Source organism: Podarcis tiliguerta (genome assembly GCF_965153285.1).
Source record: "Podarcis tiliguerta genome assembly, chromosome: 11".
Taxonomy (NCBI): domain Eukaryota; kingdom Metazoa; phylum Chordata; class Lepidosauria; order Squamata; family Lacertidae; genus Podarcis; species Podarcis tiliguerta.
In genome coordinates this window covers 9,767,409-9,783,889 of record NC_139544.1, presented here as the reverse complement: position 1 = coordinate 9,783,889, position 16,481 = coordinate 9,767,409, and the positions used below count along the sequence as shown (strand labels likewise).

At 43.7% G+C, this 16,481-nt stretch overlaps 2 protein-coding genes across 3 annotated transcripts in view; one reads left to right on the top strand and one right to left on the bottom strand.

Moving 5' to 3' along the window:
* LOC310660034 (cryptic protein-like) overlaps positions 1-16,481 on the top strand; it is a 266,083-nt gene that overhangs the window by 179,922 nt on the left and 69,680 nt on the right. The window lies entirely within an intron of this gene.
* LRRC2 (leucine rich repeat containing 2) overlaps positions 1-16,481 on the bottom strand; it is a 78,596-nt gene that overhangs the window by 36,428 nt on the left and 25,687 nt on the right. Inside the window, exons 3-4 of the mRNA XM_083404262.1 lie at positions 7,881-8,088; positions 5,536-5,692 (exon numbers count right to left, since the gene is read on the bottom strand). Coding sequence (XP_083260388.1) covers positions 5,536-5,692; positions 7,881-8,088 — 365 coding nt within the window. The remainder of the gene's footprint in view (positions 1-5,535; positions 5,693-7,880; positions 8,089-16,481) is intronic.

Here is a 16,481-nt window from a genome sequence, read left to right as displayed (position 1 = left end):
AAGGTTGTAAATATCCTAACACACTGACGCACAGACTCTGCAAGACAGGGTCTAGAGATGGCGTCAAGGGAAACTCCTACAGCTGAGTGTCCCTCCTAACCCCAAGATAAGAGTACAGGAACAGGAACATCCATTTATGGTCATGGATGTCAACTTACGTACAGGAATATCTGTTTATGTTCATGGATGTCAACTTACGTGTATGAACGTACGAGGCTGGATTCCTGGGGAAGGGGGGAGAGGGTGCCTGGAGGATATATATACTGCATGAAATTTCTCATTTCTTTGGACTTGCTGTGGACTGACCACGCAAGTGCCTTCTGCTATCCGGAGAACAGAATAAACTCTTTCTCTGAACCAAACCTCGGTGTCATTTGACTTCCTTCCTCCCGTCTGGGAGCAACGCTCACCCAACCAATCAGTAAAGTCTAAAAAGGCTACAATATAACAGTTAGAGTTTAGTGAAGATGCAGTTTTAAATGATTAAAAAGGGACTCCAGGGAAGTGGTGGGGGGAAGTCCTGAGATTCGAAGGAATCTCTTTATATGGATATGCAATTGATTTTTTTGTAATTTTGCATTGTAAAAACCAAATAAAAGTTGTTGTTGTTGTTGTTGTTGTTGTTGTTGTTGTTGTTGTTGTTGTTAAAGGCTTTATAGGTCAATCTCAGCACTTTGAATTGGGCCCAGAAGTTAATTGGCAGCCAGTGCAGCTGGGCCACGATTGGTTTGTGTCGTTGTACAAAAGAAGAAGATCTAAATTAAATAATTAAACAACCAATGTATTTTTGTGCCTTCTGAGTGGAAGCAGTTAAAGCAGTAATGAAATCCAGTTTCCCTGGTAATTTCATGCCTGAGAATATTTTACTTTTAATTAGTAGCTGCAGCACCATCCCAGTCACTCCTGAGTCATGATTTATTCTTATTTTTATTTCTTCCTTTTTAAAAAATCATTATTAAACACGTTAAAACCAGTAATTAAAGTACAACTTTTAATTTTTAATAGGCAGTGGGTGTTATTATTGTGGAAATGCAAAGCTGCATTAGAGTTCCTAAGTGGCTGTTAAGAAAACTGTAAGTAGAGACCATTATAAAGCCATTTTTGTGCATAAAGTCCTTTGGAAAGGTAACGGATCGCCCCATGAATGCTAATAACTGACTCTTGCTGCTTATTGCCCATGAGCAGCTCACCCAGCCAATCCATTTACTGAGCTGCTATGATGTCACGGAAGGTTCAACACCACCTAGTCATTATATAAGAAGAATCTTATGCAAAGGTATAAATGTTGATGGTGGTGGTAATGGTGCATTGTCTGTGAAAGAAAAATGGCCAGTGTCTAGGGCTAGGCCCAGGCCTCTTAGTCCTAGACACAGGGAGAGCCTGGTGGGAAGACTGGAGGAATAAGCACTAAGAAACCCTGAGTGATTTTTTAAAAAATGGCTCCAGAAAGAAATATACAATAGACCTTCAAGTGTCCCAATTTGCCCAGGACATTCCCTGAATTACAGAATCCAACCCAGCTTCTGATTTGATCCTGGAATGTCCCAGTTTTCCCCCTCCAGTGCTACCACTGAGCTCAGAGAGTAGTATGAGCTGGCATATGGTTCTGTTGTGCTGTATTCTTGTATGAACCAGCTAACTCATGGAGCAGCGCAGCTGAAAGACACACGTCTCAACTTTCATGCAGCTGGGGTAAAGATGAAAGATGTGTGTGGACGCCTAAGAGAGAAAGAGAAACAGGGAGGGCATAAAGTTTAGTCAAGAGATTTCAAGAAAGGCTGGCTGGAATATGCAAAGGGGGGACGTTTTCACCTACTCTAGGGACAGGAAAAAAATTACGCTCCTAGCAGCAAATGAGTTGATGAACAAAGGACCATTAAGAGTCGGTGGATAGAGGAACACTGTGGGGACAAAGTAGTGTCATGGCTGCTGTCCTTGGTTCCCAACATTAAGCATGGTATCTCCAGAAAAGAAGCCTACAGGACTGCAACTGAATGTGTGTAGCATTATCTGGAATCGCAAACCAAAATTGAACATCCTAAAGAGTGTGGATCTCCTAACCTGCTTTTACACCAGGTGTGAGACATAGCCACATTTTGTTCATCACTTTCTATAAAGCATTTGCATGATCTTGTGAGCAAAACATCCTCCTTCCATGTTTTCCTTCTTCACCTTCCTTTTCTTTTTTTCCAAGTTAAGAATATCCTACTTTTTAAAACACACACACAACAGAATATTTGAGCAATTTCTCTAGAGGTGAGTAGAGGACCTGTTGCTCAGCTTTTCAATAACCTTTTTTGACTGGTTACAACCTGTGTAGACAGGCGAACTAATGCCAGTGTACTGGAAGAAGCAAAGATCACTGGTGTCGAAGCAATGATTCTTCAACATCAGTTTTGTTGGACTGGTTATGTTGTGTGGATGCCTGATTATCGTCTTCCAAAGCAACTACTCTATTCTGAACTTTAAAATGGAAAGCATAATGCTGGTGGTCAACAAAAGAGGTTCAAAAACTCTCACAAGGCAAATCTTTAAAAAATGTAGTATAAACACCGACAATTGGAGAACAGCCCTTACCAAAGGTGTCATGGGCTTTGAAGGCACTCAAACTCAGGACAAAAGGGAGAAATGTGCTAAGAGGAAGTCATGTTTGGCAAACCCTCATCATGATCAGCTCTCACCTGGAAACGTTATGTCCCCAGTATGGAAGGATGTGTGGATCTAGAATTGGCCTCCACAGTCACTTGAGGACTCACTGTTAAAACCGTGTTTATGGAAGACAATCTTACTTGGCTATGAGTGATCGCCAAAGAAGAAGATTGAACTAGTTCATTCCTTCCTTATTGTCTGTGCTTCCTCACAAGGAATCAACTCTATTACTTTAACCCTTCCCTTTGCAAATTTCATTAACTTTAGAGCTCTCCTTCCCAGCCCTTGGCTGTCCATAAACATCTCCTCTGCCTACACAATGACAGTCTAGGACTGCCACCAACATGAATACAAAGCACGTCCCTGTTAAGGTTTTCACATATTCTGTAATGCTGCAATTATTGATACTACACAAATCCTACTCAGAGCGGACCCATTAAAATTAATGGGCATGACCACGGGCCATTTGTTTCAATGGGTCTACTTTGTGTAGAACTTAAAGGTAAAGGATCTCTGACAGTTCAGTCCAATCATGAACGACTCTGGGGTTGCGGCACTTATCTCACTTTACAGGCCGAGGGAGCCAACGTTTGTCCGCAGACAGTTTTTCAGGGTCATGTGCCCAGAATGACTAAGTCACTTCTGGCGAAACCAGAGCAGTGTGCAGAAACACCGTTTACCTTCCCCGCTGGAGCGGTACCTATTTATCTACTTGCATTTTGACGTGCTTCGAACTGCTAGGTTGGCAGGAGCTGGAACCAAGCAACGGGAGCTCACCCAGTTGCAGGAATTCGAACCGCCAACCTTCCGATCGGCAAGCCCAAGAGGCCCAGTGGTTTAGACCACAGCGCCAACGATAGCTCAGTTGGTTAGACCATGGTGCTGATAACACCAAGGTTGCTGGTTCGATCCCTGTATGGACCAGCTGCATATTCCTGCATTGCAGGGGGTTGGACTAGATGATCCTCAGGGTCCCTTCCAACTCTACAGTTCTGTGATTCTGTGATTCAACCACATCCCTGTTGAACTTAATCGGCTACAACTCAAAGCATGGAATATGAGCATCAACTATTCTAACAGGACATGAGGAAATTTTGAAAAGGACACCTCTGCTACCATGCTGGTGACTTGCAAGTATGCAATTCATACATCTCCAGCAACTGCACTCATTTGATTTGGAACAAGCACTTCATCATAGTAATTTCTGTTAGCCAGTGTGTGTAGGCCAACGATTTTTCAAGAGGACTTTCTTCAGGACAGGGAAGAACACACGAGCAAAGAGCATTTTATGCAACTAACTACCCCCCGCTCTTCATTTTTATATGGCAAATCATATTTCCAAGAACGCCTGTTGCGTCTATCAGCTCAAAGTACAAGAATCCTTTTTTAAAAGAAGAAGAAGAAGAGACCTTGAGATAGAATCTAATTTGGAGGAGGATTCCATTTTTATTCTATTCTCCACTGCCACCTTGTGGAATACTTAAAGCAATTAAGCTTGCTGGTTTGTTTCATCCTGAACATCAAAACACTAATAAAACAGTCAGACTTTGACTTTTTGTTTCATACCCATAAATTTCATGTTTGTGCCTTGTGGGTGGTTTTCTAATGCACTTAGCTTTCAGATTGCCCATAAAATATATCCTGATATCAGCTGGCAATTATAGTCATAAAGTATAATGTACATAAATAAATAAATTATATCCATTAGTGTTAATTTAACAGTTGGAAAAACCTAACCTGGCACTAGATACTATTTAGTTAACTAGTTAATATCGCTATGATCTGCTATTTAACCCCAGCCCCAAAATAAGTGGGAAAAAAGAAGAGACAATTTTAATTTTATTACCTCTAGTTTTAAGTGGATCAACTGTTTCCCCCTTCTGTAATGAACTAAGATTCTTGGGTTTAAAAAGTTGGCAACAGCAAAACATAACTTGCTTGATTCAAACTCAAGAAAATAACAATCCAGAATTGCCATTTCTGGGATGGGAAGGGAAGTGCGGCTTGTTGCCAACAGCAGTGGCATAGCGTGGGGGGTGCAGGGGGGGCCGACCGCACCAGGCGCAATATCGGGGGGGGGGGGCGAGCTCGCACTCGCAGCTCTCTGCCCCTACCTGGCTCACTCACTCTCTCTCACTGCAGTGCTGGCTGTGCGAATCCGATTTGAGCCGCCGGGTCGCCGCCCACTGTGGAGGGGAGGGTGCCAGGCATGCGGTGCGGAGAGAGAGCGAGGGACTATCTGGGGGAGGGACAGTGCAGCGGGGGGGGGGGGCACAAATTACTTGCCTTGCCCCGGGTTAGGGGGCACAAATTACTTGCCTTGCCCCGGGTGCTGACAACCCACGCTACGCCACTGGCCAACAGCCCAGTTGCACTATTTCAACAACTTGTTTGCAAAATAAGCCCCAAATCACCAAATTTGAAACCACCCAAAAGTACTGCCATTGCAAAACCTGGTGTGCATCTGGATACAGCCATCACCCCATCCAGCAGTGTTGCTTTCACTTGAGTGTTGTTTAGGCAGTCAATCAATCATCAGAGGTGGGATTAAGGCATCATGACTGGTTCTTCCACACAGGGCCAAGGCAGTACTGTACCTTCCTGCCTCCTTCCTAAAGCCTAGTAAGTGCTGGGCTTTGGGAAGAAGGCATGAGGGCTCTGACAGGGTCTGAGAGTCCTCCTGCCTCCTTCCCAAATAACAGAGGACAGAACTGTGATGAACTGCATCTTTTCCCCCCAGCAAGAAATGGAAAAAGTCACCTAAAAGTGAGAGAGCACATTGGACAGGAGGCGAAAAATGTGAACGGAAATGCATGCTCCCTTTCAGTTCAGCACTGAATGTGATGATAAACAACAAAGGTGATGTCTGGGGAACGGGAGACCTACCAATTTCAGTCGGAAGCTCTGTGATCAGGTTGCTTGGTAATTCTAGTATTCGCAGCTCCTGAAATAAGGCAATGTAGGATGGAATGGTTGTGATCATAGTATTGCTTATATGCCATTCTTTTAGATGTGTCTGTTCTTTCAGAGAATCTGGAAATTCCTAAGAAAAGGAGATGCACATAAGGTCTTTATTGAGGAATATTCACAAACAGAATTTTGTCAGTATTTTCAGAGGCAAGCTGATGTTACTAAACGTGCTACGAGCATATGTTTCATTATACTATGCACCTCCAAATGGTTCTGTCAAATCACAATCCCACGTGCCCCCTACTAAATTTAAGATGCATGCAAAAGGGAGGGGCGGCGCTCTCCTGGTCTCCTCTCATGTATTTTAAAAGGAAGAGCAGCAGCTTACACACATTGACCCCATTCATAATGCCAATAATACATGTATTTTTAATGCACAGTGCTGAACTAGAGGAGACGCTGGAACTATGCGATCAGATCTCACATCTCTTTAAATTTATGTTAAAAACAGTCCCAGGTACTGCAGTGACTGAGGGAGGGTGTCTTAGTCAATTCGCCTCCAGCCATTTCCCCAATATAAATCATTCCCCAGCAGCTTTTTCTCCCGTTAAAGAAAACATACAAGCCATCCCAGTCTCCGGGCAGTGAGAGTCTCCAGGGGTTTCAGAACTTTTCCAGGGTTTGGTTTCCTTGGAACAAAGTTCAGCAGAGACTGTGATGTCTACAGGATAGATGGTTTTGTTGACATACTTATATAACTTGAGCATAAGATGGAGGTGTACACAGCATTAACACATCTTGCTCCCACAAACGGTTGCTAGGGGAGCCCCGCGGTCCAGCACAGAGCCGCGGGGGATCTCTCTCTGCCTCAATCTTTTGGATGCTGATGAGGACACTTAAGTGGCCAGCTAAGGTCATTGTCTTACGAAAAAGAAGCTTGTCTGACTGGTTCAGCAACCTCCTCTCCTAGATTCTAACTCTCACTGGATATAGGAGACCAAGAATTGGAAGGTGCTCATGGCATCATTCAGGCTGACCCTCACCCCTCAATGCAGAAAACCATGTATGTTTTCCTTGATGAGGCAGGTGAGATGGGTGTGATTTACATGAGGCAAAAAGCACAGGGCAAAAGGTTGTCCATAAGAAACCAAAACTGGCAAAGATTTGAACCATGTTCCAGTGGTTTCTCACCTGTTTTAGAAGATTGTCATCCCTCTGAGTTTCATGTCCGCCTTTAACAAGTCAAGCGTTAAGGAAGAAATTAAGCTCAGAGGGATGAAGTGACAATCTTCTAGAACAGGAAAGGGAAACTTCCAGATCTCAGCCCAAATTCAGACCACCGGGCCTCAGAATTCAGACTGCACAGTTCTCCCCAGGCCACCCGACACTGTCCTTGTTTGTAAGTGCTGTCAACACAGCCAGTAGGCCTGCCCAACCTCACCAGAGGCCACTTCGAGTTGGACATTCTCAGCCCTGGAACTGGCTGTAAGACAGGGCCATCTTTTGGAGATGAATTACGTTTGAGTAGTGCTTACGTCCACGAATGGTTTCCCCCTGTGACTTTTTCAGCCTGAGAGCTACATTCTCTCCTGGGCAATCTTCAGTAGTAGAAAGTAGTAGAAAGCTACCCTGGAGATCTTTCCAAGCCTACCTTGCCTTTAAATTATGTTGGAAATGCAAGGGGCTTCCATATTTTTTCCTATTAAAGATGAAGACTAGACTTTTCTAGTGGCTGTCTTTGTGGAACAATTTATCAGCTTCTTGCTGGCTTCTGAAGATTACTGAAGAACATGAGGGAATTGAAGAGCAGAGCCAAAAGGAAGCCTGTGTAAATTTCACTTCCTATCATAAGCTGGTTTGTAAACCAAGCACTAAAATGCCATATAAGCCTGTCTATAGCCATATGCATGGCGGGAAGCACAATTCTGAAAAGCCAGTCATAATAAGTTTTCAAGTGTCCTTTAAAGATATTTTCACATTCATTTTTTTCTGCTTTTCTTTTGATCCCTTTTCTTATTTATTTTTCAAGTATGAATGTTGTTGTGATATCATGCTGACTTTTGCTTTACACAAGGCACTGCAATTCATTATTTTTTTTAAGGCTAGAGAAGAAAATGTTGCAAGCCTACAAGCAAATGCTCTAATTCAACAAAGTTTAGGCATGCTTAAGTCTAATGAAGTCAACAGATGTTGGCACACCTAATTCTGATAGATTGTGACCAATGTGATTATATAAAAGGGGGGGGGGAATTATTTAATCCTCTAATATCAATATCATTTGAGGCAAAGTGTTGCACCACCCAAATATTTTATCCACTTACTGTCCAGTGTTCTCCTGAAAGTTGAAAAATAAATTTGTTTCTTTCTTTCTGTGTTTCATTCAACAAGGCAATCTTCTTAATGAGTGGCGAGTTGTTTTCAACCTTGTCCAAAATTTTGTTAGTATCTACGGCACCATTATTCAGATACGCAGCTTGTGGAATGCCGTTTCTTCTGCACTCTAGGATAATGTCCCATTCTTGCCTTATCCTGAAACAGGACAAATTAAAGCATTTCTCTTTTCTTTCTTATTCCCTCTCCACCCCATAAAAAACCCTGTAATAACATCGTGTTTCAAAAAAGACAAGATCATTCAGCATCCAAATGAGATTGTATAATTTCTGCCACTGTGAAAAAACAGCATCAACAGTTTAAAAGCACAGGAAGTGGGTGTGATTGTGCACACAACACAGGGAGAAATACGAACCTTGTGACTACATGTGAAACTAATGTTCTTTGGCTAAGGAAAAGATTATTCTTTTTTTAATAATATTTTTTTATTAATTTTAACATATAAATTAAAAAATGTACCACAAAACTTATCACTTATACAATCTATTTGGACTTCCATCAGCAGCTCTGATGATCCACCGTTTTAACCACTTCTTATGCATTTCTTAACTTTATATTGTCTTCACATCTCTTAACAAATCATCCTCCCCCTTATCCATTTTTACAATACTTCTAACAATACTTCTCACAAAACTTCTTGTAACTCTACAAACGTCATCTGTTCTTCACAATTACTTTTCAAATAGTCCGTAAATTTACTCCAGTCTTCCGTGAATTTCTGGTCCCGCCGGGTTTGAATCCTTCCTGTTAGTTTATCTAATTCTGCATAGTCCATTAACTTCATCCTCCATTTTTCAATTGACGGTAACTCTTCTTGCTTCCATTTTGGGGCCAATAATATTCTTGCTGCTGTTATTGCACATAAAAAGAGCTTACATTCCTTTCTATTTATATCACTCCTCACAATGCCCAATAGAAATGCTTCTGGTTTCTTTATAAATGTATATTTCAACATTTTTTTCAACTCATTATATATCATCTCCCAGAAGCATTTCACCTTTTTACATTCCCACCACATGTGATAAAATGTTCCCTCTTTTTCTTTACATTTCCAACATAAGGAAAAGGCTATTCATTGGGTCTTCTGTTGTACATTAATAGGCACCACAAGGAAGCCAAACTCACTCTTGATGAACTCACATTCATTTCTGAGATGCTCTGTATCAAAGTAAGCTTATACCCTCCAACATTTCTCTGATGAAAATAGGGACTCCCCATTCCATAATGATAATTTTACTGTTTATACCCCACACATCTTACTGGATTGTCCCAGCCACTCTGGGCAGCTTCCAACATATATAAAAACATAATAAAACATTAAACATTAAAAAAAAACCTGTCCTATACAGGATTGCCTTCAGACAGCTTGGGATAACTCCATACCCTCCAACATTTCTCCAATGACAATAGGGACATCCTAAGGAAAATAGGCCCCTTCGTGGATCAGTGCCTTGTCGTGGTGAAGGGGCTTGAATAACTCCAGGAAGCTATGAGCTATGCCGTGCAGGGCCACCCAAGACGGACAGGTCATAGCCGAGAGTTTAGACTAAATGTTACCCACCTGGAGAAAGAACTGGCAAACCACTCCAGTATTTTGCCAAGAAAACTCCATGGACATAAAAAAGGAGAAGCTTTGGGAAGAAAGTGAGAGTTTCCAAGGCATGCGCTGGTTCATGGGGTCACGGGCAGTCGAACATGACTAAGATGACTAAAGAAAGCAAAGGAAAATAGGGACATTTGGAGAGTCTGTAATCTGCCATATACCAAGTCAGACCACATAGCCCTGACTGAAAGCAGCTCTCCACAGCATGGGTAGGCCGGATCCAGCCCAATCGCCTTCTAAATCCAGCCCGCAGAGAGTCAGGGAATCAGCGTGCTTTTACATGAGAAGAATGTGTGCTTTTATTTAGAATGCATCTCTGGGTTATTTGTGGGGCCTGCCTGGTGTTTTTACATGAGTAGAATGTGTGCTTTTATTTAAAATGCATCTCTGGGTTATGTGTGGGCATAGGAATTCGTTCATTATTTTTTTCCAAAATATAGTCCAGCCCCCCACAAGGTCTGAGGGACAGTGGACCGGCCCCCTGCTGAAAAAGTCTGCTGACCCCTGCTCCAGAGTTTCACCAGGTGTCTTTCACCAGGGCAACTGGGAATTAACATGAGCAGGGCAATGGCTCTCTGAAGAATTCACACAGGCATTATGCTGAAAAGCTGCAAAATGTCATTCTAATATCACAAACCAACTTTGGAGATGCCAGGGACTGATCCTGTGACCTTCTGTATGCAAAACAAATACTCTACTACTGCACTAAAGCCCTTCCCTGGACTCTTTGTGCTGCAGTTCTTTGCATATTTACCACTGAGGTCAGTGGGGGCACATCCCTCTCTGGAATTCTGCTCACCATTAACCTGGGCTGCACCATCAGGTTATTCATTCTGGTCCTTCCCTTCCTACAATACTTTTCTACTGCTGTGTATTGAGCAGCATACAAAGAGATAAATAATAGCTGTGAGTGAGCTTCAGTGTATCATGTGAAGCTACAGTGTCACACCCTCCAACATTTATCTGATGAAAATAGGGACATCCTATTTAATAATAATAGGGACGCAGGTGGCGCTGTGGTCTAAACCACTGAGCCTAGGGCTTGCCGATCGGAAGGTCAGCGGTTCGAATCCCCGCAACGGAGTGAGCTCCCGTTGCTCGGTCCCAGCTCCTGCCAACCTAGCAGTTCAAAAGCACGTCAAAGTGCAAGTAGATAAATAGATACCACTCCTGCGGGAAGGTAAACAGCGTTTCCGTGCGCTGCTCTGGTTCGCCAGAAGCAGCTTAGTCATGCTGGCCACATGACCGGGAAAAACTGTCTGCAGACAAACGCCAGCTCCCTCGGCCTGTAAAGTGAGATGAGCGCCGCAACCCAAGAGTCGTCTGCTACTGGACTTAACTGTCAGGGGTCCTTTACCTTTACCTTATTTAATAATAATAATAATAATAATAATAATAATAATAATAATAATAATAATACCTCAGCCACTCTGGGTGGCTTCCAACATATATAAAAACATAATAAACATTTAAAAGCTTCCCTATACAGTGGTACCTCGGGTTACAGACGTTTCAGGTTACAGATGCTTCAGGTTACAGACTCCGCTAACCCAGAAATATTACCTCGGGTTAAGAACTTTACTTCAGGATGAAAACAGAAATTGCACAGAGGCGGCACAGTGGCAGCGGGAGGCCCCATTAGCTAAAGTGGGGCTTCAGGTTAAGAACAGTTTCAGGTTAAGAACAGACCTCCAGAACGAATTAAGTTCTTAACCCAAGGTACCACTGTATAGGGCTGACTTCATATGTCTTCTAATGGTTGCATAGTTACTTATCTCCTTGGCTCAGGGGTCGGCTAACTCCATACCCTCCAACATTTCTCCGATGAAAATAGGGAGATCCTGAGGAAAAGTGAGACATTCCAAATTGGGATGGCTTCTGTAAATCTAGGACACTTGGAAGGTCTGCAGTGTTTGATGAGGCCAGCAACCTATAAGTAGACTGGGAACATTTTATAGCCAGCACTTATTGTTTTATTTCCTATTTGCCTTGTGTAAGATGTCACTTTAGTAGGTGAAATGTAATCCTTCTTCTACCATAGCAGTTAAGAGTAGAAGATCAGGCTGGGTTGGTGCCACAACACCCGGACACCTTTTCCATTCCTAACACAGTGTTTGGCACCAAAGAAATACTACAGAATGGTAGAAGTTTTAAACAGTCAAGAGCCAAAGGTCACCAATCCAATAGGTTGCTAAGAGTGACTTTGAAAGCGGTGTTACTAATGTAAACAGTACAGATCACCAGTGCAACTGGGAATTCACACAAGCAAGACAATGGCTATTTGAAGAGGTCATGCAGCATTACTGGAAAAAGCTACAGAATAAAAATAGGCCCCGGAGAGTCATGCAAGGATGTTGTTGGCAAGCCTTCAATAAGCCGGTGCTGCTAATGAGCTGCAAAGGTTTTTGAGATGTGACTGAGGAGAGAAGGTGAGTGGGAGGTGAAGTTCATATATATGTCAGGGAACTGCCATCAGTGCTGGAGGGAGAGAGCAAAATCCAGAGGGATTCCGGAGAGCGTCCCGGGATTGGGAGAGGCAGCCCATCTTCAGGGGAAGAGAATCAGCGTAGCACCAGTGGAGAAGGGGGGCAGATGGGGGATGCGGCGAGGCGGTCCCATGACTCCTTGCCGGGGAACAGCGGGGAGAGTAGAGGTCCTCCGCTGCCTACGCCCTCCTTGCGCAGAAGGCTTTCGCGCAGAGAGAGTAGGCGAAGACTAGGCGTCAAAGAGCTTCTTTGCTGGAAGAAGTTTAAGAAACGCCCACTGACGGATTCTGCCAGCAATTGAGACAGCCACGGGTGAGTGGCTGTCCGGACAGGAAAGGTTCACTCAGGCAACCCAGCCAGGTGTTTGCACCGGCTTACGCACGAGCAACCCCTAGAACCATTACTATATATATATATATATATATATATATATATATATATAGTATATATATATATATATATATATATATATAGTGTATATATATATATATATATATATATATATATATATATATATATACTGTATATATATATTAGGGAGGAACTCTATAGGAAATCTAGAAAAAGTTGAAAGAGAAGTTGAAACTGAAACACAGCCCTGAAAGAGTCACAAAGAACTGAAAGTTATAGGATATGCACTGACTGGAAATGAAGCAGTGCAGCCACCCAAAACCTTTTCAAACAGAATTGAAAGCAGGATTGTATATGAGCATCCCAATAACATCATTAGCACAAATCATCATGAATGTACAATAAAAATGACATTTAGAGGGGCCTAAAATTTCAGTACAATTAAAATCAAGCAAAACAAATCTATAGCTCACAAGGTTAAAATGCAGCGCAAGTAGTCTGGCAGAATAAAAATGTCTTGATTGCCCACCTAAAAGATATCTAAGAATGGGTCATGCTAACCTTGGGAAGAAATTACACAGTCAAGGTGCTGTCCCTATAAAGCCCTGTCCTGCATTTCTGCCCATCACGTCTCTGTTGGTGGTGGAGCACAAGCGAGGAAAGGGCTGGAGAGGTGGCGCATTTTGCTGGAAAGATCTAGGTTTTAATTGCAGGGAAATATCTTCCCAAGATAGGGACACGAGTGGCATTGTGGGTTAAACCACTGAGCCTAGGACTTGCTGATCAGAAGGTCGGCAGTTTGAATCCCCACGACGGGGTGAGCTCCCGTTGCTCAGTCCCTGCTCCTGCCAACCTAGCAGTTCAAAAGCATGTCTAGTGCAAGTAGAAAAATAGGTACCACTCCGGTGGGAAGGTAAACAGCATTTCTGTGTGCTGCTCTGGTTCACCAGAAGGGGCTTAGTCATGCTGGCCACATGACCCGGAAGCTGTACGCTGGCTCCCTCAGCCAATAAAGCGAGATGAGCACCGCAACCCCAGAGTCGGCCACGACTGGACTAATGGGCAGGGGTCCTTATTTTCCCAAGATACAATATGATTATTTGGGGGGGGGTGTTGGAGTCAGTGAGTTCAGTGGGATCCTGTATATAGCTAAGTCTCACCTGTGTTTCTGGCCATGAGCAGGGCATTTTAAAAGCAGTGGGCCACATGCATTTGCCCCAAATTCCCTGTAATAGTTAAGCAGCGGAGGCAAAACAGAACTTCAGATTTAACAAGTCAAACTGAGACTCACATAACAAGACAAATCAGAAATACGCAGAGTGGATTCGAGACAAATTGGGCTGCAATGCTACAGATATAAGGTGAATTGTACGGCCAGTGCTCACCCCTAATGAATATAATGTACTGCAGGGAGAGAAAAGCTTTCAGCAAAGTGTATGGCGGGAGGGAGAGCCTCATGTTATGGAATAAGGGTCTTGCCAGTACTCAGAAATGCTCTTATTTCCATGTGTGAAATGTTGAAGGACATGAAATCCAAGGGCAGCACTCAACTCTTGTAATAGTTACCAGATTATCCCCCAAGGTCGCCAAAGGCATGCAAATCATTCAGTCAAGGGTTTACAGAATGTGGGCAAGTTAGATGTTCTGGTTTATTTCTGATGTTGGCCATTCAAGGCTCAGTTTTCTAGACCAAGCCCACTCAAATTGCAATTACCATGTGGAGTGCACTGCATTTAAGCCCTAACCCTAACCCCAAGATGTCGAATTTCTGTCTCAGACTGCAGAAACGAGAGGGTGAAGCACTTGGCAGGCAACAATACATGCTCAATGGAAGCCTGCGCTAGACGAATACATTTTTATCTGCATGCTTAACTGTTCCTATTAATTTCCATAGGACCTGAGGGCACTTAGCCTTCTCAGAATTCTGTCCAGATAGGAAACCACTGAACTAAATCATATGCAGTATGCAAACAGTGGTACCTTGGGTTAAGAACTTAATTCGTTCCGGAGGTCCGTTCTTAACCTGAAACTGTTCTAAACCTGAGGTTTAGCTAATGGGGCCTCCTGCTGCCGCCGCATGATTTCTGTTCTCATCCTGAAGCAAAGTTCTTAACCTGAGGTACTATTTTTGGGTTAGCGGAGTCTATAACCTGAAGTGTTTGTAACCTGAGGTATCACTGTACCCTAAAGCTCAGAAGACATCCTGTTGTCAGTGGCAGAGCAGCAATGTGCTCCCCCTGCCCCCCTCTTCCTCCGCCAGTGCCTGTTGTATGTTATTATATTGAGAAATGGAAACACAGGGCTAGGCTATTTTCCTGTTCCTCTGCAGCTTTTCTATCCATTTATACAGTGCTTTTTTTTCTGGGGGGACACAGGGGTATGCATACCCCTAAACATTTTGTGAATCTAAGTTTGGCCTCATTGAGGGGCAGTATTTCAATATGAGTAGGAAAGTGAGAGGGGGAAAAACACTGCATCTTTATAACTGTCTTAGAAAGCCTTACAACAGCAACACACATACTGGTTCTGGAGCCTTGGGCTGCGGGACAACAGCAGAAAGCATTATTCACTGGAATTGTGGATAGGTATAGACATTTGACCGCAGTGTTTTAAAGAACTTCGTGTTACCAGATCAGTAGAATTGCAAGTTGCCCACATTGGAGGGTAGTAGGTCCAGATAACTATTGCTGAATGCCATTTTTGCTGGCATTTGTCCGCACAATTGTCAATCGCAAACGCTGCTACACTATCATAATGTAGCTGGCTTTTCCTAAGCTATATTCCCTATTACTCATGCCTGTTTTTCCGCAGTTCTCTTTACTTTTGTTTTTGGCAGCTTGTTTGGTGGGTGCTGCTATGTATTTCATTTATTGCAAGAATTCAGCAAGTTGCAAATGGCCTTCATCAATAGCACCGTCTTTAATCGCAGACCATTTTCACTCTGCCATCCTCAACATCCAAGGAAAAGACCAAAGTAAGCAAATTTTATGCTGCAGTGCTTTCTGGCACATTCGTCCAGTTCAAAAGTTGGCTGAAGTCTTCAGTGCAGGCCTTTACTGTCTACAGCTGGCTGAGAATGTAGAACACTGCAAATCTCACACAAGTGTTATAATGTCTGGACTTGTAAGGGTAGGCATTGGGTAAGCCTTTGTGACATGGGACAAGGGTGGCGCAGTGGGTTAAACCACAGAGCCTAGGGCTTGCCGATCAGAAGGTTGGCGGTTTGAATCCCCGCAACAGGGTGAACTCCCGTTGCTCAGTCCCTGCTCCTGCCAACCTATAGCAGTCCGAAAGCATGTCAAAGTGCAAGTACATAAATAGGTACCGCTCCAGCGGGAAGGTAAACGGCATTTCCGTGCGCTGCTCTGGTTCGCCAGAAGGGGCTTAGTCATGGTGGCCACATGACCCTGTACGCCAGCTCCCTCGGCCAGTAAAGCGAGATGAGCGTCGCAACCCCAGAGTCGTCCACGACTGGACCTAATGGTCAGGGGTCCCTTTACCTTTACCTTTAAGCCTTTGTGATGGGAGGGGAGGTTGTTGCCTCTGCCTGCCCCTCCTCAATAAGGGTATCCCATTAAAGGGATCCGTGTGTGTGTGTGTGTGTGTGTGTGTGTGTGTGTGTGTTCTGTCCGAAGCCTGGGCATGGGCTAGGGCCATGCCACAACCCCACTGGGGTCCCTGGGGGTGCCCTGATTTGATGTATATCAGGCTTCCTCAACTTTGGCCCTCCAGATGTTTTTGGCCTACAACTCCCATGACCCCCAGCTAGCAGGACCAGTGGTCAGGGATGATGGGAGTCCCAAAACATCTGGAGGGCCAAGGTTGAGGAAGCCTGATGTATATCATAGGGCTCCCCCTACTGGTGGTTCACCCTTAAGAGACTCTCTGCAGACAGGCAGGAGTCAGTATAGTCTGGTTTCACCCAGTACCTAAGCCAAACCGCTCACATCTGTAACCAATAAGGTTGTGGCCTATTTTTGCCCATTAACCTAAACTAGGAGTCAGAAAACTTTTTCAGCAGGGGGCCGGTCCACTGTCCCTCAGACCTTGTGGGGCTATATTTTGGGGGGGAAATAATGAATGAATTCCTA